The following is a 24,485-nucleotide window of genomic DNA, read 5'->3' as shown; positions in this document are numbered from 1 at the left end:
GATGAGTCAATTTCTGTGAAAGTGTAACTGAACATGTGTTCAGAATTTTGTGTTGGCTATATGCTGCTGCCTTGTACGGGCATCAGGCACCCTCAAGCTGCCAATGGCAGCTTTTTTGCCTGATGACCCCCAACGAGTCGTTGGAAATAAAGTTTTGAATTTGAATTTGAATTAGACACACCAAATTTTTGGATGCACATTTTTTTTTGTGTGTGCCATACACTGGACAATGGTATCATGAGTCAGGATATGGAATTCATCTCGTACAGCAACGGAATTTATGCTTACATTTTTTTCTCATATCGTTTCGGTTTCAACAACTCAATAATGGCTGCGCAACCAAGATGCGTTCAGGTCATGCGAGGTATGAAAAAGCTTCCATGTAAATTTTGTTCATTTTTTGTTATTGCAACTCTTGAACAGGCTTGCATAAGAGCTGGTGTGGATTAAAATGAAGAAAGCAGCAACCATACTGGAGTTCTTGAATGCCTCATGTGACCTGAATGCATCTTGTACACCAAAGCCATTATTTGGCTGTTTAAACCAAAAAAGGAAGAAAAAATTCAAGCATAAATTACTTACCACTTGTTGGCACAGTCCATGTGAATTTCTATGCTTTCTGATGTGCTGCACATCATTATGAAAGAAAAAACAACTAAAATTAAAGCACGGAGTCACCAGATCACCTTAGTGGCCAGCAATATTTTTTTTATTTATGAAATCATATCCATAACACTCCAGATAAACACCAGGTCCCTTTCTGTGTTAGAAAAACTACCATCAGAGCTGTCTTGCTTTTATGCAGCACAGAGCTAACATTTTCATTTCACTTTATTAAAGGAGTGTCGATTCCAAATTTTTGCTTCACTGTTTCCGTTAAAATGATGCGTGAGACATTAGTATACATTGATCACCCTGCGGTGTTCACCTACAGCCTTAAAATAATTCATAATTGCATTTTTTCTTGATGCTGTTTCAGTTTCATCGACCGAATGATGGCTGTGACGAGTAGCTAGTGTGTAGGTCATGTGAGGCACAGAATAAAGCGCTAATATAACTTCTGATACATCAGTTGCTGTCATTCCTGTTCTTGAAGCAGTGAATTAAAACTACTAATCGGCTATTAACGGCATTGCAGCTTTTTTCGAGCCTCACATGAACTGAACGCCAACTACACGTACATGTACATAACAACCATTGTTCGGCTCATAAGAGGAGATATTCAATTATAAATTATTTAGCGGTAGTAAGCAAATACCATGTGGTGATCCATGTACTCTAACGCCTAACACATCATTTGAAAAAAAAAAAAAAGAAAGTACAACTAAAATTAGGTGTCTGTAGTGCTTTAAAACAACAACAAAAAAAACCCTCAATTATGTGCACTGAGCTGCCAACTGAACACTGTCTGGTATCTACCGCGTGTTCCGTATTTATCTGTCGCAGTTGCAAAAAATCCATCTGCGCACGCTAATGGCCTGTTTGGGCTCAATCATCGACCACAATGTAGCTTATAATAGTCTGTGCTTTTTCGAGAAATAATTTAACATGGAACCTGCCGCGGTTGTCCGAAATCGGCAAAAAACTTCAGTTGGCTACGCAGAATTTTCATTGAGGCAAGCGAAATAGCAGATTTGAGGGGCTGCGTCAACCAACGAAATGTGAGGCAACCAATGACCCTGCTTTGAGCAGGGACGTTAATTGCCTCGCAGTTCACCAGACGGCTTACCCTCAAATTGGCTGTTCTCTTTGCCTCGATGAAAATTCTGTGTGCAGCCGACTGCGACAGATAAATACGAAACATACGAAATACGAAACAGGCAACAACAAAAAAGGCGTAGCCTCGAACTTATTGTGAAATGCCCCCTGATGGTTTACAATCATTTTTGATCTTGAAGAGAATAAGGAAACATCTACATAGCCCTTCTAGAAACAGAAAAGTTAGTGAAAAATTCACCACAATCAAAAAAGAATTTTCAAATTCTGCACTTGCAATGGTCCAGAGAGTGGCTGCAGAAATCCTTTCACGGTTCATGGCCGGAAAAGCAGCTGAATCAAACATGCATACGTAAGCTCATTGTAGGCATCTACCTTCTAATATCACAGTTAACCCAGAGATTAAATGGCATGCAAAATGAAAACAACAAGCTATAGAAAGCACGCAGACAGCCTTGTTTCGATTACAAAACTCTGTGCTCAAATGCTCACCAAAACGGCGCTTCAAAATCAACACATAAAACATAAAATGTTGTACTGCACAGGAAAGCATCACAATATCTGGACAGTTGCGGCATATATTGCACAATGTAAAAAGAATTTAAAAAACATGAAATGCAAACAAAACAAAAACGTATCAAAATCTGAAAAGAAACAGACAGTTCTGACGTGCCTAAATTCTGCGTAAATGCAAAAGTGTAAAAAGTGGAATAGTTAGCATAGTTTTCTAGCACGTTTCCCAGCATCACATTTCGACTCAACTCCAGCACACACCATTCATATGCCAACATTCAACCAAACAACTCAGTTAAAAATAAGTAGCTTTAACGACACTTTTTTCTGCAGAGTTGAACAAAACAAATTTGACTCTTTAGCTGAAGAACCCTACTGTGGGCCAAAGTGCTCCAAGAAAGCTATTATTGTTCACATACAACAGGGTTTGTCCAGTACCTCTGTTCTCACAAAATACAGTAACTAAAATGCCCTTCAAAAGCAGATATGCACTGCAGAAAAAAGAGAAACTCCCCACACATGTAAAGGCACTGGTGGTCAATATAAAATGGCCTTTTGGCACCTGTTAGGCACTGCAATGCTCAGGGGATGAAATGACGAGGAATTCATAGTTGCTGAAAGAGCTCCGAGCATAAAGCACACTTCAGGCAAAACAGCCCTAACTGTTAAGAGTATCCGATAACAGCCAGGACACTATGCAGGCACAAGTGGTCAAAGATAGAACTGCTCCCTGCAATTTGATGGTAAGCGTCCAGAAAAATTTCCCTCACTGTCGACACATACCAAGGCCCAAATACATTAAAGCATGCAAAAGCATCACAAAGATTTCGAAAAATAAACCACAGAGTAAGAGGTGATGAGAAGTGAAGCCAAGCACGGCGGATTGTGGGGAAGCGAGGGTCAGTCTCGAAGACCCAGTTCGGTGACCTTTCGTTGAGCATAGCTCATGACAATCATGCTGGTCCCATTGGCCACAAAGCTGCGAATGGAGCCGGGAGCCAGGCCACGGTACATGGCTGTGAAGCCGCCCTTCTGGTTGTACACGGTCCGCATTCGTTGGAGCAGGGACACATTTCTGGATGACAGCAAGGCAAAATTGAGTTAAGAAATTGACACATAGGTTTGCTGGCAATAAAGTGCATCAGGCAGCGCTAACAATGCTCAGTCAACCACATAACACAATGAAATGTTGTAAAGCACTGCAGAATTTTAACTTTCAAGGATAACTTATTCTCCATACACAATCCCCGAGACCCTTTGTATTGGACATACAACATGTCAACATGCATTTCAATATTTTGTTGTTATTTTCAGATTATGATAGTAAAAGCTCGTTAATTCTAACTGACCCTCATGTCCTGGCACAGCCCTGTTTATTTCAATGGGGGAAAACTCCTGATAATTTTAACAAGTCTGCATCCGCTATGGTTATTTTGTACTACGAGCCCCTGGTTGACACCGCTCCTCGTAGATAGGTGACCCATAGTGAGTACAACGCACTGAAAATTTACTAGAGATGTAAAACAACGATAAAGAAAAAATTTGCAGGACACTTAAGCTTTGTCTTTAAGAGTGAGGCGACAGCGTGTTGAGGCACTGCCAAGGAGTGCACTGGGCGTAAGGGAAGGAAAATGAAATGAAAATTGGTTTTAAGGAAAGGAAAGGACGCCTGTCTCACAATTCTCACTGGACACCTTACCACACCGTAGGGGAAGGAAAAGGAGGAGGCAGAGGAGTGTGAGAAGGAGGATTTTTCGCGGACGGCCAACTGGAAGGCCAACGCCGCGAGCTCCTTGAGCTCCTTACCGCTGTCGCGTTAAAAAAGCTGACCGCACAACGCTGACAGAGCCCGCGCTCCGCTCCGGCGCATGCAGAAGCAGGTTTTCGCTGCCGGAGCACTTGCTCGCGCTAATGATGCTTCGGCACGAGCCGTTCCAGGTTTTCGTTGTGCCGCAGTTGCTGGGTCGCGATCACGTGGTGTACACAGCGTAGTATGGCGGTTTATACGATTACGGCTATGGAAGAAAAAAAAACTGAGGAGGGAGCATCTGGCGAGAGACTTGAAGCCTAGTCCTAAAAATAAAAACGCATTAAAAAGAAGAAAGTCGGTCCCTCCGTGACCACGCCACGTGATAGCGTGCGGTGATATCTAGCGCCGCTGGGCACGCGCATGCGCCGACTAGCGCGGCAGACTGACTGTAGATGAACTTCCTTGATGTATACAAGCCCGCGCCACGGGCACCCCCCTAAGTTTTTTTTCCTCCATGATGACGGCTTTTTGCAGGTGCCGAGAGCTACATGGACAGCAATGTGGAAACGTTGGCACCCTTGATTGACGCCGATATAATTGAGACTGCATGCTGTCAGCGACGCTATAGGGCTCACGTGCAGTGAGCACAGCCGACAGTGATGAGTCCGACTGCGGCAACGAGCCTATGCCACTGCCAAGTGCATGTAATGAATATGAAGAAGTGTTGGCGCTCGATGTTGCAGCACACTACTTCTCTGAGAATGAGAACTCGGATGGTGCGCTGGTGCTCATGGGCAAGCTGCAAATGATGGTGATGGAGTCTTGGTAGAAGAAACGCGACCAAATGCACATACTGATTACTTTTAATTTTGACAACCCCTCCCCGTAAATAAACATGTTTTGGAGCATAAATAGCATCCTATATTCTAGCACTAAAGCTTGCTGCTCAAGCAAATGCATTCCAGTACTTGCTTCTGGTGCAAAACCGGTTAATCAATTTATTTCATTTGCCATTAGGACCGCATGAATTTAATTCTCAATCGCCAACCACAAACGTGTAGTAGCGCCTAGCTCGTCATAACGAGTCTAGATGTGACTGCTTCGGATTCAGCCCGTGAGGTGGGGCGCAATGACCGCTCATTTTAGCGCCCATTCGGTACATCGAACTTCGCTTAATTCAAAGGATATTCCCATGTCCTTGGGGCTCGAATTAATGAGCTTTTACTGTACAAGGGCTGTTTGTTTCTAACAATGTTCCAGCTTTCCTCCAATATTTGTATATGGCGCTCAGTAAGGGTCACTATTTTCGCACTGAATGCAAAATTTGTGCTTTCCATCAGGATCACTCATGACTCAGGCCACACATCCCTCACACGCTTGACATATTAATAAATTGTTGCGTTTCCAGAAACATTTTATCCGCATTATTGCAAAAGTCCCTCGTTATTCACACAGCCGAACTGTTTAAGAAATTTAACATAATTGGTATAGAGTCTTTATATTCTTATAGACTAATCCGTCATTACAAGTCGGAAGTAATTAAACACAACAATTCTTTAGCAGCGCTAGCCGCACTTGCTACAAACTATCCTGTGTATTGTACACGAAATCCGGAAAAGTGGAAAGTTGATGTATGCTGCACAAAATACGGGAAACAAATGTAGAAATATCGTCTGCCAGCTATCCTGAACGAACTGTCCGGTTCAGATAACCGAGATGTCTTCAACAAATCGTTCAGGGATCTACGCAGTATGTTTCTCTAAACTAGGAAATGTAGATGGCAATATAGCGAGTTTCTTTGCTATGTTTGTGAAATAAGCACAGTTACAGCGATGTGTGTTATTTTGTTCTCGTTTTTTCTTCACTTCACTTTCATGCCGTGCATAATTTATTCTTAGCCACTTCTTTACATTTTTTCATGATCCGGAAACCTCGTTTGTTTGCCTTTTGTTATCTGCATTCTTCGTTTCTTTTGTACGTCTTTCTGCCTTGTGGGCAGCTGCGTTTTTGCTATTCACTGCCTGTATTTCATACATTCTGCGTTTTCCACTGTATGCCTTGTAAGGAGCATGGACCTCGTCAAGCCACCTTTGGCTTTTTGTCCGTGCCCCTAAGCATCTCAGTATGTTTGAATAAACTGATTTGAGTTGACTATGTACAGAATTGTCCACTTCAAAAGTGGACACAAGGGCACGTGATCTAGTTTCATAGAGTGTCATACGAGAGTAATTTCCAAATTATTGCACGCACTCAAAAGGCCCACTACAATGACAGTTCCCCATGTTGCTTTCATACGAGTGTCAGCCTGCAAATATCCAAGACATGGTGCATACATTTTCATTCTAGAAGCAGACAACCTTGTACATATATATTGTTTGGTAGTTACTATGCTTTTTGTTATTTAGAAAATACTGCAGGCCCTTACAAAAGGCCCAAGCAGCAGTATATAATGTGGAGGGAGTTTTGAGCCTCACAGAATGAAAAAAATAAAAAGATGGGTATAACGTGAGCTCAGCCTGTTCAAGCCAACTATAGGCCGAGGGCTCGGAAAATGAGGGATGGCACATAATAATAAAGAACCAACAGATATGTCGACACACCCCGTTGCTTCCTATTTCGTGCTGCCAAACATAGGCGTGCACATGGGGGGCTAAAATTGTCCTATTTTCTCCCCTTTCCAACAAGACATGACAGGAAGTGAGCCTGCCCTTGCGTTGTTCTATACAGTGAAGCTTGCATTAGCAATTTTTCTGAGCTTGCAGAAGAAAACACAGTGCTGTTGCTGAACATTCAGAATATTCAGAGGACAAAAAATTGGAGGCAACACTTAAGCTGCACCTTGAGGGTGTGACGCGATAGCGTAATGGGTTAATTCCCATATATGCAGCATCAGTCATTCTGTACGTTACGTTCATAGACTCCTGGGAATCCTCAAACCCCTCCTGGTGCAGTGGTTAAAAGATGCGCCACTGCCTTAAGGATAGTCATGGCACGTATACTCAAAGTGCACGACCGCTCAGACCGCTCCAGAGGCTCCAGACGACCTGCACCGCTTGAACCAGGAATTCCGCTACCAAGAGCCTCTCTCTCACTCACTTGCCCCTTTAGTGCTCTCTCTTCATCCCTAGGCTTAAGCAACCGCTCCTCCCCGTTGTGCACGCAGCGGGCTGGGTGCATGATCCGCAGCAACGTAGAAGGAGCAGAGCCAGAGGAAATGAAATATGTACGTTCGCTGTATTCCAGCAAGTAAACAAATACAGTAGAACCCCGCTACAATAAACTCAGACTTTGCTGCGGACTTGCTGATAGCTGCTGCCGAGAAAGTGTTGCCTCTGTGGCTTCCTCATGAGCCAGTTCTTAGGGGCATCGTGTCTATGGTAAGCAATACGTCTCTCAGGTAGCAGCCCTCCCTTTTTCTGCTTGGAATGGTACCGGGCTGCGTTGGTCATGCTGCATGATTGCTCAATCTTCTTTTCTAACTGTTAAACACCTTGAACATTGCGAAGGGCTGAGGACTCTTGCCATGACCCTTTCTGGCTGTATTCAAACCTTCTTGAAGTAGTGGGACGTCCCAGGTGCGATATCAGTGATTGAAGTCAGCTGCCTGTTTCATCTACGGCAGCATTTGTTGTCCTTCTGGGGCTGCCTAGTTTGGAGCCTTCTGCCAACTCTATCCCTGTAGTTCCAGAGAGCCAAATAGGGGTCGGCTTCCTTGTGAAACAAGCTCTTCATTATGCCCACCATGTGCTCAGCTTACCCACTGGACTGAGGGTAGTTACAGTGCTCTAGACAGGCATGTGGTCGACTGTACTATCAATATTATCAATACTTTAGTAGCTAGTGAACTATCGATACCACTATTGATAATATAATGCCATGCAACATACTTCTCATAACCACTGCAGCATAAACTTGGTGCCGTTTTCTTGCAAGTCCCCAGCGCATTGTATGCAGGTGGTGGTAATGATGATAGGGCTCTCTGTTCTCGCAGTCCACGCATCACCAAGTGTTGCAGACACACCCTCTGTAGAGTCACTGGATAAAGTATTCAGGGTACTGCGAACCGCACAGGTGTGCTGGCAACAGAGACTAGTGCCATTGAAAACGCTTCCAAGTGGCTGGAGTAAGACCATTTGCATTTGGCATGCCTGCTTCAGTGATGAAATCGAACAAAATTACTACTTCACCAATTATCTTTGCCGATTTCATGCTCTTGGGAGTTCAGCTGCAACTTAAAAAACAGTACAAGCTTATAAGGCAGGTAACAAACACTGGGGGGGAATGGGGAATGGGGGGAGAATGGGGTGGAGCGCATATGGCAAATTCTCACAGATCATGAGTGGCAGTTTACCAATTTCCTTCAAGAGGAAAGTGTACAACAGCTTAACCTTACCGGTACTCACCTACGGGGCAGAAACGTGGAGGCTAACTAAAAGAGTTCAGCTTTAGTTAAGGACAATGCAGCGATCGAGCCATGGAAAGAAAAATGATAGGTGTAACGTTAAGAGACCGGAAGCGGGCAGAGTGGGTGAGGGAACAAACACGGGTTAATGACATCCTAGTCAAAATCAAGAGAAAGAAATGGCCTTGGGCAGGGCATGTAATGCGAAGGCAAGATAACCGCTGGTCTTTAAGGGTAATGGAGTGGATTCCAAGAGAAAGTAAGTGTAGCAGGATGGGGCGGCAGAAGGTTAGGTGGGCGGATGAGATTAAGAAGTTTGCAGGCAAAGGGTGGATGCAGCTGGCAAAGGATAGGGTTAATTGGAGAGACATGGGAGAGGCCTTTGCCCTGTAGTGGGTGTAGTAAGGCTGATGATGATGAACAAACACTCAGTGTCAGAATGCAGACTGTGTAGATCACACCAACCCAATGATTGCCAACACCTTGGGATCCTTGATAAGACGCAATTTTCTACCTTAAAATTTAACCGGTGTTAAGTCCATGGGGTGCTGCACCCTTCCGAGATTCCAGAAAGAGGAAGAATTGATGTTCGGGATGCTGCATAAAGTAATTTTCTCCCTTGACGAGGCTGACGGTGAGATGTCGCATGTTACTTCGACCCGGTCTAAGTAGGGAAACAAGAAGACAGCGTTAAGAAAATTTTGATGAATTTTATGATGGTGAGGTCTTCTTCTATCTACCTAACCTGTCTGATGTCATCATGAAAAATATATCCACGTGATAAGCTGCCCCGCAGTCACCTTCCACAAGCTCAGTTTCTCATCCAACCAGAGAAGGGAAGACCTGGTAGAGCTCGTGGCAAACTGCTTTCTTTGACCTTTAGAGGCTTAGTGATAGTTTTTTTCCCCTCTTTCTGTATCTGTTGTATGTTTGCGACATCTCAGGCAGTCATCTCAGCTGCAGACAAGATATTTATACTCTGGGAAAGAACAAGCATTGCCAGCTTCCCTTTCTGTAATTTGCAGCATGAATTGCTATCATTACTTCTGCAATTAGGAGTCTTGAAGGGCCCACGGATAAAGCTTCGCGATAGTACGTCGCATGGTGTACGCTATGTGTCTTAATAGAACCTGGTAACACAACAAGGGACGCATTGCGGTCAGAGGGAACGGAGCATTCATACGGAGTGCACATCACAAACTTGTTAGCTCTAAGCCTGTTCCACTTGGGCTTAAAAATATATCCAATACGACCGCACTACAAGGAAGAACTTGGTCATCAGTATTCAACATAATATTTATTAAAAAATGTAGTGGTAATGTAATGTAGTGGCCCACTTAAGAAAAGCTGTAAACAATTTTTACCTTCCAGAGAACACTGCTCTAACATCGGTGGTATGGTATAACACTAATTAGTTTTGAGAACAAATATAGTGATGGCTACATTTGGAACTTTGACAGCAGAGAATAATAATTTATTTCATTTGCTAAAAAATCCTTGCGAAACTGCACGAACTGAGTGCTAATGATAGTCAGCGATTGCAAAATTTTTGGTATTGTTGCTACCTAACAGCTGCAAAACTACTGATAGCACTAGTGACAGCAAACGTTAGTGAACTATCATAATAGTACCGATACAATTATTTTATGAGGCGTAGCCACAAACAATATATTCCAATGGGACAACTCCATTGTTTAGAAATGATGCCAGCTTGAATCCTTCAAGCTCTGAAGTTTCACATTTGTGGCACTACAAAGCCACCTCACTAAGCTGGCAATTTCTGGAGGTTGAATAGGACAGGATGATGAGACAAGCACAAAAAAGCCCGGTAGGAAAGGCCAACCACACGAGAATCCAGCCACACAGCATTATCCCTTTAAGGTGCTTTGTACACAATAGTGTTTGCAGCGAACTCACAGGATTTTCTGAGCATATGTGTTGCACCTGGAAGTCATTTCCTTGTTTCAGATGACATCAGGTAACATTTATGCCGCAAGTAGGTTGGTTTTTTTTAAAGCCATATAACAAAAAGAGTAAATAATATTTCACAAAAGAGTGAACTGGCTAGATTTTGCCACCTGTTATGAAATGAACTTTTTAAAATTAAATTTCAAAATGAATGGGCACCTTTTCATGATCCCTGTTGTGTGTATCAAACAAATGCGGACATTTTAATGTTATTTCCAAATACAGTGACACTTTGTGGGAAATTTTACTTATCCCTCCAAGAAACTACCCACTAGTAATAATTTCTGCTCGAAAACTAATTTGTTGCCTTTCTTGAGGTCTCAGTGTGCAATGTAAGCAAATAAGTATTTGTGTTCAACAGAAACAAAAAACAGTGCCTGAAAGGCCTACACTCACTGGCCATAGTGACCCTGCACTTGTGACTTCATATACTCCAGTGGCCAGACGATCCACCAGGCGGCTGTTGCCGCCAGGCCAGAGATGAGGAACGGCCCCAGCAGGGGGCGCTGGAAGTACTCGTTGAAGTTACGCCGGCCCGAGTCGAGGAAGATGAAGTACGACGTCATCAGCCCCACTGTTCGCATCCACGTCACACTAAAACCCTGCACGCAAGCAATCGGATAGGTTCTCAGGGTCCTCTCAATGCATCAGCTTCATTCCTGGCTCAAAGAACATGGCGCTTCTTAATCTTACGAAATGGCTCAAAACCGCAGTCATCCTCCATTGGAAGATTTGGAGAAAGGTTATCACTGTCACTGTTAAAGCTTGGCACCTTTGACAAGAGTGATTTTGTCCGCAACAGCATACTTTTCAAATAAAAAAAAATTTGTGCACTTACGCTTCAAAGAAAACTCAGTCTGCAAATAAAAAGAATGTATGGCATCACACCACCAAAATAAAGAGGTACATTAATCTCACTGACCTCTTAGGCACAGCAAAATTTATAAACAAATTTGCTCACCCACCTGTCATCATCACGATTTGAGAAGCAGCTGTTCAGTGGAAGTATATACATGCACTTGAGGAAGGAAGCCAAGAAGAACAACTCCTGACAAAGGCCTTCCTCCCCCATGCTTTTGTCTCAGGCTATTCTCAAATAACAGCTGGCAAGATGCCTCCTGTGGCCATTCACGCAACACTCTGTTTTCAGTCCCCGCTGAATCTTGCAGCCTTAACTGCAGACACAAAGTTTTTGGCTGTCTTTTTTTTCTTTGAAAGAGGCCTACAGGTCTAGTAAAATAAACTCAAAACATCATGTCCAGCAGTAATTATTAATTACAAATTATTTTGTACTGGCAGTTTGGGTCTCTGTCAGCGCCAGCGCTGAAGAGCACCTTGACGTCACATGCAGTCAACTGGCCAACCTGGACTAACACATTCCTGATGATGTCAAGTCGCCGGCAAGCACTGATTGTTCCTGAAAACAATCACTAGGATCTGTGACGTCACAATAATTAGTGTTAGATGACCTTGATGTCATTCGATGCGGGTGAAAATGCCAAGCAGCTTCTCTGACAACATTAAAATTAATTAAATTATATTCCACGCAATGCTTGGGACTGAAACTTGTTATAAGGCCACCCCTTATGCCCATGAAACTAAATCATTGTGTTTTAAATTTTGTATCTGTACCCATTTAAACCCCAGCCGCACGAGTTACTGAGTGGCAATTGAATGCTTTGCCTCTGCAAGCATACACTGGCAAGGCTTAAAGGTGCCTTAATTGCAACACTTCCTGAAGCAATTTCACCTATTATTATCATCATCCTGACTACACCCACTACACAACAAAGGCCTCTCCATATCTCTCCAATTATTCCTGTCTTTTGCCAGCTGCACCCACCGTATGCCCACGAACTTCTTAATCTCATCCGTCCACCTGACCTTCTGCCGCCTCCTGCTACGCTTGCCTTCTCTTGGAATCTACTCCGTTACCTATAATGACCAGCGGTTATCTTGCCTTCGCAGTACGTGCCCCGCCCAAGCCCATTTCTTCCCCTTGATTCCGACTAGGATGTCATTAACCCGCGTTTGTTCCCTCACCCACTCTGCCTGCTTCCTGTCTCTTAACATAACACCTATAATTTTTATTTACATAGCTCGCTGCATTGTCCTTAAATTAAGTTGAACCCTTTTCATTATCATCCACGTTTCTGCCCCATGGGTGAATATCAGTAACATATAAGTATGCTAGAAGTGAATTCTTAGTGTCACACTGATATTCATTCAACGAGAATTACAGAAAACAGTGCAAAGGAATGGGAGTTATTTAATAAAGAAATTACAAAATACAAGTAAACCTAGTGTAGCCGTCAACTAAATTTTAATGGGACTTCCAATTTCACACTCCTATTCAAGCAATTAAGTCGGGCCAATCGAAACAGCTGATCTGAGCGCATCACGGAAGTTTGCATCACGGCTTCCTGTTCACTGTAATTAGCTCCCACTAAAGCAAACAGCCATCTCCCATGCTCGACAAGTTGAAAACAAGTCTCCAAGTTCCAATCTGCATGCACAGTTGACGCTAGCGACAGGCGCAAGCCATAGCTGGCGGCAGCTGCCAAACACATGCCCGCCACTTTTGAACCACACTTGATGCCTCGTGGAACCAGATCGTTCCTGCACTGTGCACATGCGTTTGTTTTTAACTAGTTTTCTAAGTAGCAGACAAATTTCCGCGTAGTCCCCAGACAGTGCCACATCTTGTGGAAATGATGGATTCCCAGAGGTTCTATCCACACTGTTTTCCTTGCTCTAAGCAGAAGATCTGTGGAAGGAGAAGCCACAAGTGCCATTGCTGCTCAGGCAGCCTGGGGATGCGCAGTCTCAGTGCACTACCACTACAGACTCCACTCAGCCACTTAGCAGCTGTCTGTGCAGTCCCGCTTGTGTGGGCAGGTTGTGATGACGTCACAAAAAGGTCACATGACTTAGCTGGCCCTTCTGCCACCTAGGGTGGTTCTCTGGAGATTTTAGTGCACTAGCACTAGAGCCGCAATTTGCCGATTTCCCGGATGTTTGCCGAGTACCTCTGCGACCTTGCAGAGCTGGGTGGCAAGTGGACCACCTTGGTCACGCGACCATTGTTTGTTATGGCACAGAGAAAGTTCTATTGTGACTGTGAGGAACTTGTTGTAGATAAGGCAATTGCACACCAGCTTTGAAGGTTTCATCCCTTGCAAGTTGGGACAATGCTACGACCAGTTTGAAAAGAAAATTAAATATGCTGATTTCAATACTATGAGTGAAAATTAAAGGAGCATTGTATACACCCACCAACATGACCAAGAACACTCCTTGCTGGCTTACAGGTAAGCTTTTCGTAAACATTTTTCACATTGCTATTCTCTCAAGTTATCCTATAATTGATGCTGGTTTAGACGTGACAGATGCCACTTACCGTATAGACCTTGCGGATAGTCCATGTCTGGCCAATCTGTCGGCTTATCTGCAAACACAGCAATTACCAGTCACTGCCTGCCAATGTCACCAGAAATGAAAGGCATTTTTTTCTTCTCAAAATGAGTCATACCTTGGCATACTCTAGTGGGCACTCAATTATTGCCCGGGCAGTAGATGCAATGACACCTCCAATTACAACCCTCCTGCAAGTGGAATACATAGTGTCAGGCATCTCGCAAGAAAACACAGTCATTTAGTCTTGTTGCTGCTGAAAAATTTGCACAGATGCCATGAGACCTTACGTTTGGAGTCCCGCTGTGAGTGGGATTTGGCTTGTGCATACTGTGTTGTCGAGGTACGTATATCTGCAACACAAATGATAACCACAGTAAGAATGAAAACTGCACAAAGCCACCAACATAGTGGGGAGCAGGAGATATAACTGCACTGGGAAACAATCATGCTTTTCTGAACACATCAGTAGGTTCACACAGCTGTAATGAACATGCAGCTAAATCAGCTCTTAGGCATTCAGAATGTTTTCCATGCCCCAACCTTTCTTGCATGCCTGTTCACTCTGCTTAAGAAAAGAGTTGCATTCGGCCTCGTGCTTGGTTGTCTAGTCAGAGCGCTACTCGGAGCGGCACAGAAACTATAATGTCAATGATGGATGCTGCTGGACTTCGGGTATTCACTTCAATCCTTCACCACAGGAAGCCCGTACACCAAACTTTTTCTTGCATGTTTCCTTCTTTGTAATGACGTGTTATGCATCAGAATACAGGGATCACCCCGTGTGTCACCACTTTGCGCACTTTTGCGTGCGCTCCCAGACACCCTTACAGCGTGTGGGGGTAGCGGTCTCGGCCACAGAGGAGATGCCCTCGACTCAGTGTGGCAAACTCAGCCAGAGACCAGCTACCAAGTGACAAGGGCATTGGTCGTTTGGTGCCCAGCTTTCACCGGACGCAAGCCAGAGAATGGGTCGGAGCCAGAGGTTCACAAAACAAAGCAGTTTATACAGCAGAGAGACGATACAGAGATTTCACAATCACTCGTACGAGCACATACAAAGTGATTCACAAATACAATGCAACTCGTGCAAAGTAACAATCGAGAGAGGTTACAATTTACCAGAACCTTTGCACCTAAAGTGCACTAACAGAGGCAGAGAGAGAGAGACAAACAACCAAAACACGATTTGTTCACCGGGTACTGCGACAGTCCGATGACCTGAGGAGCTCGATGGGGCCGTCCCGCAGATTGGTGCACGTTGCCTCGCTGGTCCTTGGCTGGTCGAGTGGTGTTCTCCCAGGAGTCGAGCGGGCGGCTCGGGCTAACAGACAGCGGTTGAAGCCCCTCATTTATAGGCCCAGACGGCGTCTGTTTGTTCTTCGTGCCCAGGCAGGCGCGTACAAACACGCAGCTGCAACCGCACAAACTCCTCCTCCTTCTTGCGCCGCGCGCGACCGCATTGGTCGAGCGCAGAAACCACCTTCTAGAACAATCTAGGTCATTCGCGGCACGCTGAGTCATCGGCGCCGGAGCGAAGGGGGGAGGGTATCACTTTAGCGTGCAGAATGTTACCCCCTTTCCGTCGTCAACAAGCGAAAACTTCTCCAACATTCAAGAAGGATTGATGCCGCGCGTGGCTATGTTTACTTTGGCGTAAACATTAAAATTATTACTGTAGTTCTAGGAGATGACAGCACCATTTATAATTTCTGAGGTCTCGAGTCTCAGAACTTCATGTTTTGGGCTGCTGTGAGCAAGAACAACTGTCTGGATAGGTACCCCCCCCCCCCCCAACAAAAAGGAACTTGGGGCCTTAATCACAAGGAAATGCGGTAGCATTTAGGTTGTCTGCTGTGGTGTCTACAATGAGTGTCTAATACGCCCTCGCGAGTTTACTCTCAGTGTGATAATTAGGGAGCGGGCATTATCAGGACACCCAGGGGCACGTGTGGTGTTAGAAGTGAATGGAACACAAATGAGCACTGAGGAACTGGGGTCGAAATGAAAAGATAGCCACCAAACAACATTCCAAAGCGACACATGGGGTATGAAGGATGCCGTAGTGAAGGGCTCTGGATTTACTTAGACCACCTGGGGTCCTTTAATGCCGACCAACAATGCACAGTACACGGGTACCTTCTGTGGTTTGCCTGTATCTAATGCAGTCACTTCGGCAGAGATTGAACCGAGTCCTCGAGCTAAGCAGCCGAATGCCCTTTCCACTGACCCAGCAAGCCGTGTTTGGAAAAGAAAAAATCTCACCTTACACTGAAAGGATGAGGAAAAATATTACAAGTTAAACAAGGAATTCTAAACCTAATTTCTGATAGAAGATGAAGTGAAACAAGATAATATCCACAATCTGTAATTGGTAAATATATTTAGGGGTTGGGTTTTTTGGTTTAAACCAAAAAACAGCTAAACGTACGCCAAATTAATTTTTTCAAATTTGGTTTTAAGCAAAAGAGGTCAGTATTTCTGGTGTGCATGTCACAACTAACTGGCTACTCAGTGCTGTTACAGTGAGTCACAGCGGAAAACTAAGAAAATGCCGGAACCAGGAACACTGTGAGACATAGGCATCTTAGGAATTTAGTCCAGCAACTGTAAGTTATCAGGTGTTGATCCACGAACTGAGACATGCCATTGCCAATAGCTAAGCTCTACTGGTGAACGTAGTGCCGCATGCTCAGACTTATCACTGACTTGGGGCGGCCGCTTCGTCAAGTAGGTACTTCCACTGCATGTAAGGACACACTGAAAACTTTTGTGACCGTAACAAGCAACCGTTGATGCGAAACCATGCATCGATGGCATGAAGGTGCCGTGTTCTGGCTTTTGCGACAGTCAAGGAGCAGTTCGATCGCTGCCTCAGCACGCGGAGCACATAGGGTGCGCAGTCCTCTCGTTTAGCTCCGAGTGCAACCAGAATGCGACAATCAAGTATTTAGAACCAAACTGTCATTCTGGGTCTCAGCCCAATCATTTAACCTCGGCATTTTTGCTTTCTGTTACGACTGTACGACTTTCTCCAGCAAAGACCGCTCTTAAGACAGCCATTTATGTGCTGCTACATGAGCGTCTGGTTTAAAAAAATAAAAGGTTAACATAAACTTTACGGAACATTTGACTACACAGGGACATCACATATTTCGCCAATAAAAAGTGAAAATTCACATAAAGAAAATAATATTCGCCAACAAAACCGAAAGTCGCATTCTCAAAGAAACACCAAAAATAGTCAGCCGAATTTTCGAAAAATAAAAGCCGGAAAGCCCAACCCCTGAATACATTGCATGATTTTTTACAAAATAATTTGCAATATTTCTTTAGTATTAAAGGTCTCCACAGGCCATATTCCGACGTGGCAAAGTTTATGTTGAAAAATGTCACTGCCTTTCTTTAGGGTGCAAATGAGTGCTTTTGTGTGCATCCACACATAAACAAGACCAACCAGCAAAAATATGCTAGCATGTAAATAGCACAACAGTTCTGAGGGCACGCGCAAATGTCCCAATCACAATGTCGAGCCAAGATCTCTTCACTTTTGAGGCTGGGGCCACATATTTTTTTTCAATTTGTCACTTTCTCCAGCATTAGGAGGGAAGAAAAAGGCTGGCATGATGGACAGGATGTCCGCATCGTGTCCACACAAGAAAAAAAAAAAAAGAGTGTTTGAGAAAGCTGTGATACACACTGCACTTAACACAGAAGTCTAGTTCACTCATGCAGCTGGCCACAACCCTCTGCCTTTCCTCAGGCTCATCTGGCACAGCAATTCTCTGTACTGAACACGAAAATAAGAAAAGCTGGATAACAAGTGGAAATGAAGATGTGTATGTGCGTGTGGGGTTTTATGGCACATAGGCAACTCAGGCCATCATGCGTGAAACTCAAGGTAAGGAAAGTTTTCTGCAGAATTTTTTATAAAGGTTAATTTTCTGTTCTGCAGAGGGTGTAAAGCATTGCTTTGTATTACCTAATGATAAAGGAAGAAAAAATGCTATGAATGGCTAATATTAAAAGCTTTAAAGAAGGTCGGGTAGTTGCAGCAGGCATTCTTGGCTGAGCAAGGATGCTGAACTTCCCAACTTCCTTCCTGAACTTCTCAGGAATGAGAAGAAGACTGAGTGTATAACAAAAAAAAAACAAGCAAATCAGTGGGTAAAAATTTAGAGTTTGTTTTAGGAAACCTGCTTCTCCTGAAAAGCTAAACACACATGGTATGCCGACAATTGCAGCTTCTCCCAAGAGTAACATTGTGTGTAAAGGTATGTGTTCATTATAAAACTGAGTAAAATATTTTTGCTAAGTTTATGAAGTTTTATGCATGAGTATAAAATGTGATTAATTGTTAGGTCATCTCCACATTTTTCACAGGCTTGTCTTGTTTTGTCAACAGAAAGTTGTGTGTGATGTGGGTGTGGCCTATAGGGAGACAACATAAAATAACTTCAATGAAACGCTCCTGGTGCAAACATGACTTCCATTTTCCTAGAACTGGATTTATCAAATGTAATTTGTTATTTACCTCGTTGTTCCAAGACGTCTGCCATTTTTCTCTTAATTTACGTTGTGCTATGTTGATGCTATCCTTACCTTAAAGGGTATACTGACTTTTTATGTTTCCTTGCCATGACCTTGTGCAGTGCAAATCTGCTCTCTCGTTGCCTTTTATTCCCACATGCCTCGGGACCCAGCACAGTTTTATATGTTGTCCTTGAGCTGTGGCTGTTACTATGTTCTGCATGATGTCATCAAGTAGAGGGGTGATTGCATTTTTTGAATGGAGAGCTTTAAATACACTTAATGAGTCTGTGTAAATAATAGCGTTTTTGAGGTTCTTGCTTAGTACTTTTTCTATGGCCAAACATACTGCATAGCATTCTGCAGTGAAAATGGATGTGCACTGTGGAAGTCGTACTGTTTCCTTTGAATTTCCTCGTACCGCTGCGCTTCCTACGTAAATATCCGTTTTCGAACCATCAGTATAAAATTCCGTAAACTACTGTATTTTTCTCCGAGGGCAAGGAATTCTTGTATTATATGTTGCTCTGGAGTTTGTTTCTTCCGGAAGTGCGTATTAGGCATAGTAGCAGCGAAACACACACAAGAAAAGAATAGACACCGAGAGACAAGCACAGACGCTGCATCTGTCTGCAGCGTCTCTGCGTGTCTCTCGGTGTCTATTCTTCTCTTGTGTGTGTGTTTTTTTTTCGCTGCTACTGTGCCTAAGACAAGTAACCAACTCACCCAAGAGCTCGTTTTATGGAAGTGTGTAAGAGTGAAATCGAATTTGGCAGGGAAATTGAACCATGGAGGTAGTGGATCTTGCCTTTGTGCAACAGCAGGTAGTGTGTTTAGTATGCCATATCCTCGCACATCTCTTCAAACCACAATAGCAGTGGCTTGGTAGCATGGGGTTTGTTTTTAAAGAGTATTGTAGATGGGCACTTTGTAGCGATTGGGTAACATGGATGCTTCTGCAGTGAACGGATTTTTAGAATGTATGAGCATGTCAGCATGCTTCTCCTGTCTGTAAGTGGTGGTTTGTTAGTTTCAACATAAAGACTTTTTATGGGTGACGTCCTGTATGCACCAATGGAAAGACGCAAACCTAAATTATGCACTGGATCTAGGCGTTTAAGATACAATGGTCTCGCTGACTCATAAACTATACATCCGTAATCGAAGGTCGAGTGAACAACAGACTGATAAATTTGTAAAAGGCATGTCCTATCAGAACCCCAGCATTTTCAGCAAAGTACTTTAAGAATGTTCAATGATCCAGAGGCCTTCTTTTTTAGAGCAATAATGTGATTTAAGAATGTCAGCTTTTTGTCGAAAGTAAAACCTAGAAATTTTACTTAAATTTTTACAGGTAGTTCGATTTTGTTTAGATGTAAACTGGGGTCGGATTGTAGACCTTGTTTTAGTGAAAACAGGATGCCCACTGTTATCTGTGTGGAGAAAAGGAATCCATTTTTGTCTGCCCATGTCTCTAGTTTGTTTATTGACAACTGTATTTGTCTCTCGCATGTTGCTACATTGGAGGATGTGCAAGTTATTTGAAGATCATCAACGTACACTGAATACAGGATGGACTTTGGTATTATTTTACTTATGGAATTCATTTTTATGATAAACAATGTCGTGCTTAAAATACACCCCTGAGGGAGCCCGTTCTCTTGAATGAAGCTCCTGGACAGGGCTGATCCCTGGCGTACTTGAAATGAGCGGTCGGAAAGGAAGTCATTGAGGCAGTTTAACATCCTATTGCGGATCCCTAGGTCGCGGAGGATCCCAAACCTCCAGGTTTTATCATACGCTTTCTCCATATCAAAGAAAACGGCAAGACAATGCTGTTTGTGTATAAAAGCTCCTCTTATTGTGTTTTCGAGGCACACTAGATGGTCAGTTGTTGAGCATGTCTTTTTAAAACCACAATGATGGATATCAAGAAGTTCTCGGGATTCAAGGACAAATGTTAATCTTATATTAAGGACACTTTCAAAACATTTCCCGAGACAGCTTTTAAGGGCTATCAGCCTATAGCTACTTGGGGAAGTTGGTGGTTTCCTAGGTTTCAGGAGTGGCACTATGATGGCTTTCTCCCACTCCTTAGGTATTTTTCCTTCTGTGAATATTTTATTGAAGAAATTCAAGAGTGCCTCTATGGCAGGCTGGGAAAGATGGGCAAGCATTTGGTAGTGTATCTGGTCGTGTCCTGGAGCAGTTTTTTTGCCGGCAGACAGTACTCTATATATTTCTTCGAGGGTAATTAGACTGTTGTATTTTTCATTTACTCTACCACTTGTTGGGAGCCTGAGTTATTCAGCTGTGGTTTTGTATTTTAGAAATGACTGGCTATAGTGTGAAGAACTTGAAACCGCAGCGAAGCGCTCCCCCAATATGTTTGCCTGTTCTCCTATGTTTGCTTGTGTACCAGGTGTTGTCAAAAAAGGAACTGCGAAGGGTGAGCAGCTACCATTTAGTTTTCTAACTTGCTCCCACATTTTCTTTGATGTGGTTGAGCTGTGTATGGAAGACGCATAAGTTTTAATGATGTTTTCTCGGCATTACGCCGAACATACCATGCTATTGCTCTTACCTTTTTGAAAATGATAAGGTTTTCGTGTGTTGGGTACGTAAGGAAAATGCCCCGGGCTTTGTTCTCTTTTGCTTCACAACATTCCTGCGTGTACCAAACTTTATGATTTTGTCGTACCAGTCCGGAGGATTGAGGAATAGACAGCCGTGCAGCAGTAATTATACAGGCTATGAACATTCGATTTAGTTCATCTATACCGCGATAATTTGAAAAAATTTTCTCCAGACTAGCTTTTTCTTGAAAAAGTGCCCAGTCCGCTACATGCAACTTCCAACAGCGAGGTTTGGTCGAGATTATTGATGGTGAGGATGATAGGCTGAGACTAACAGGCAAATGATCACTTCCATACGGGTTATCTATAACATCCCACACACATAAAATCAGCGAAAACAGATGGCGAACTAAAAGATAAATCCAGGCAGCTCCTTCTTCCGGTGCTAGGAGAGCAGTACGTGTGCTTTCCCGTATTTAGTAGGCACACATTATTGCAGAGAATAAAATCTAAAATACGGCCTCTAGTGTCCGTTTCTTCACTGCCGCAAAAAGAGGCGTGTGCATTAAAATCTCCCACTACAAGATATGGCTCCGGCAGCTGTTTAAAAAGTTCTTCTAAGTCATGCAGTGTTACGGAAAGAAGATAGGAAAGTGAAAGACTAAGGGGAGGATAGGAAAAGGTGACTGCCGATTTCCCCCGGTCGGGTCAGGCCGGAGGTGCCGTCTACAGGAAGCTGGGGCCAAAGTGGTGTGTTGCCTCCACCGAGGGGCCTTAAGGGTCCAAACGCTCGGCATTGGCTCAACCACCAAGATCCCCTTTTCCCTGGACACGGCGATGGCACGCATGGCTAGGCGCGGGTGCTTGGGTCCGTGGTGATGCACTGTTCACCATCATGCCCCTGCAGGGATGTCCCTGCGGATGCTCGGGAACCAGTGGTGTCGCCACTCACCAACATTTGCACGCTGCAGACATCCCCCTACGAGGGGAATTGATGTACACTCAGCATTTCACTGCTCTGAGTGATGCTTAATTGTAGCTGAGTGATTAATTGTAGCTAAGTAAAATAGCTATGACTGTGCTTAGCTCCACGTGCCACTTGTGCAATAAAAAAAGAAAAAGCGTAAACTGCCTCCAGGAAAACTGGTCTAGATAACACGTGTAGAAGAGTGAAAACAGAAAAACACACTGACATAGAAATATGCAGACAACCACCCGCTAATTATCTGCATCCACCAGTTTTAACCAGTGGAAAAGGTTAAAACTGCGTCTGTAAATTGTGCCAGCACTTTTGTGAAGACTGCCTGGAACAGGTGCCTTTATTTATATACATCTGGTAAATCTGCAGTTTTTGTGAATGCAATTTATTAAATCATAGGTTTAGGAGCTGTCTAGATATTTTTTTCATGCTGTTGTCTTATACATTATCCATTCATCTCTTTTTTATGGTCACAGCGATCGACTCAGGCTATGAGGCACGCCGTAGAGGAGGGCTCCGGATATTTTCGACCACCTGGGGTTCTTTAACGTGCACTGACATTGCACAGTACAAATTTCGCCTCCACCGAAATTAGACCGCCGCGGCCGGGATCGAACCTGCGTCTTTCGGGTGAGCAGCTGAGCCACGGCGTTAAATCATCTACCTTTCAGGTAATAAATGGCACCAATACCAGCTGGCCTTAAGTGGCAGCTGGAGAAAGAAAGAAAAAACGGAACAAGACGAAAGAATTTGAAGACTTCCACAAAAATCTGCCCTATTCATATGCACACAACTCGCAGTGACTCCTCTCGCATGTGTTCAAGACAGGGCTGCCAAACTAAACAAAAAAGACGAGTCAATGTACGAAGGGAGCGCAGCTGCTGCTGTTCCTCTTGGTTATTAATCATTCTGGGCGCTCACGCTATAGGTCAGAGTGCTCACAATAGGGCGACTTATCACTCCTACGTTGGGCGCAGAGATAAAACATGACCGATAAGATAAAAGCGTACGTCGGGGTTCAAGTATAAGCCATACGGAATTAGTCGGTGCTATAATGTACGAGAGAAAATCTTCTTTCAAGACCACTTACACAGCCTCGAAGACGGCGAACTGAACGGACCGGTAGATCCCAGAACCCAGGAGTGGCGGTACACAGCCTCTGCGAAAGCAAAACCGAAACTAGAGCAATTTCATACTTTTTCATTTTTAAGGAACTTGCAAAATATATAGTATGCCTGCGGACGCAGGAAAAACCGCTAGCAATTTTGCGTAGTATACAGGGAACCTGTGGAACCGCAGTAATGATGCCGGCCGAAGGTAAACTGCTCGAGCAGCGCGTGTATACAGCACGGCGTGAATTTTCATGCGGCAACAGTAATCAAGCTCGGCTGGATGTTCCATATGTCGTGTTCAGATTCGAAACAAGAATTCGACACAGAGCTGCACTGACCTGTACAGACCGATGACTCCGCCCGTCCTAAGGGTTTTCCTGAAGGACTGATACATACTACAGCTTTCGAAGCCGGTCTGCGCTTGCATTTTCGTCTTAATCGTGTCAAACGGATGACCCACGCAGACATTGGTGACTCCATAAAGTACGCCAACTGCAACGGAACAGTTATGGCAAAAGTCGGCATCTCATGGGCGAGCTGTAGCAAGGCGATAAAAGCACCACATGGTCGAAACGGCAAAAGGCTGTTTCGTGATTATCAACTAATGATGCAGAGCGCGCGCTGGCATGTTGCTAAGCTGCAGAAAGCCGATGTCAGACACCACCCGCGGAGCGAAAGGAAATCACTGCGAACGTCCAGGCAGAGCAGCCGCGGTCTGGGCCGTTTAAACATAAGCCCTCTGACGTAAACAAAGTGGGAAAAGATGAGCTCCTCCAGCAAAAACTCAGCGCCCAGGCCGATAGCCCCTTCCTTGAACCAATGCGTTCGCTCTTCGTTGTGTGTCATCGCTACGTTTAGGTAGTCTAACCCAACGGCGCGTTGCTAGTGGACGCACGCAGCATAACCCGAGGGTGCCGCGGAACCTTGAGTGCGCGCGTTACGATAAAAGTGGCCGGGCCGCCGGGTATCGGTTGCCGCAAGCGCTTTCCACGCGCAACGTTTTTGCTTGTGGTGTTTATATGCCCGCCGGCGGGGCCAACCAATCTCCGGTCGCTGATTGGCAGGCCGTAAAACGCACCTCCTCACTCCAACGTATCATTCCGCCGCCGCAAAAGTGGCACGATTGTTTCGATTTTGAGACTTGTAGCCATGACAACACAATTTCGTTTTCTCGGGACTACCGTGTGCTAGGCTACCCTTTATAGCTAGGCAGTTCAGTTCATATATCACGATAATTGGGAGATTTAAGTTAACTGTAGTTGCCATAGTTCGGTTGACTCTAATAGCGGGAAATTCAAATTGGCATGCCCGTTTCTTCAAGGAGCCAAAAGAGAAAAGAAGGTAGTGAACGGAAAGCGCCGAGTTTGTACGAAAGTGACTATATCATCGTCGGTTTTACTTCGATAATGTGACATGCACTGTTATTTCTGTAATTCTTGTGGAGGCATATGAGCAGAGACTACGCCCAAGAGAAAACGCAGTATATGATTACAGGGTTAATTAGATAGTTTAACAGAACCGAAGT

The 24,485-nt window shown here is 44.1% G+C and overlaps 1 protein-coding gene across 1 annotated transcript; it reads right to left on the bottom strand.

Annotated features, from left to right (window-relative positions):
* Positions 1 to 688: 688 nt before the first annotated feature.
* Positions 689 to 23,993, bottom strand: LOC144111086 (mitochondrial substrate carrier family protein S-like). The gene is made up of 8 exons (XM_077644227.1): positions 23,750 to 23,993; positions 23,299 to 23,453; positions 22,939 to 23,007; positions 14,054 to 14,116; positions 13,882 to 13,954; positions 13,750 to 13,797; positions 10,746 to 10,951; positions 689 to 3,304 (listed from the first exon to the last, which is right to left on the bottom strand). The coding sequence occupies exons 1-8, from the start codon at positions 23,804 to 23,806 to the stop codon at positions 3,130 to 3,132; spliced, it is 846 nt and encodes a 281-aa protein (XP_077500353.1). The 5' UTR covers positions 23,807 to 23,993; the 3' UTR covers positions 689 to 3,129.
* Between the last annotated feature and the right edge of the window lie 492 nt (positions 23,994 to 24,485).

The sequence above is a fragment of the Amblyomma americanum genome, chromosome 11, assembly GCF_052857255.1.
Source record: "Amblyomma americanum isolate KBUSLIRL-KWMA chromosome 11, ASM5285725v1, whole genome shotgun sequence".
NCBI classification, from domain to species: domain Eukaryota; kingdom Metazoa; phylum Arthropoda; class Arachnida; order Ixodida; family Ixodidae; genus Amblyomma; species Amblyomma americanum.
This window is presented reverse-complemented; position numbering and strand designations above follow the sequence as displayed.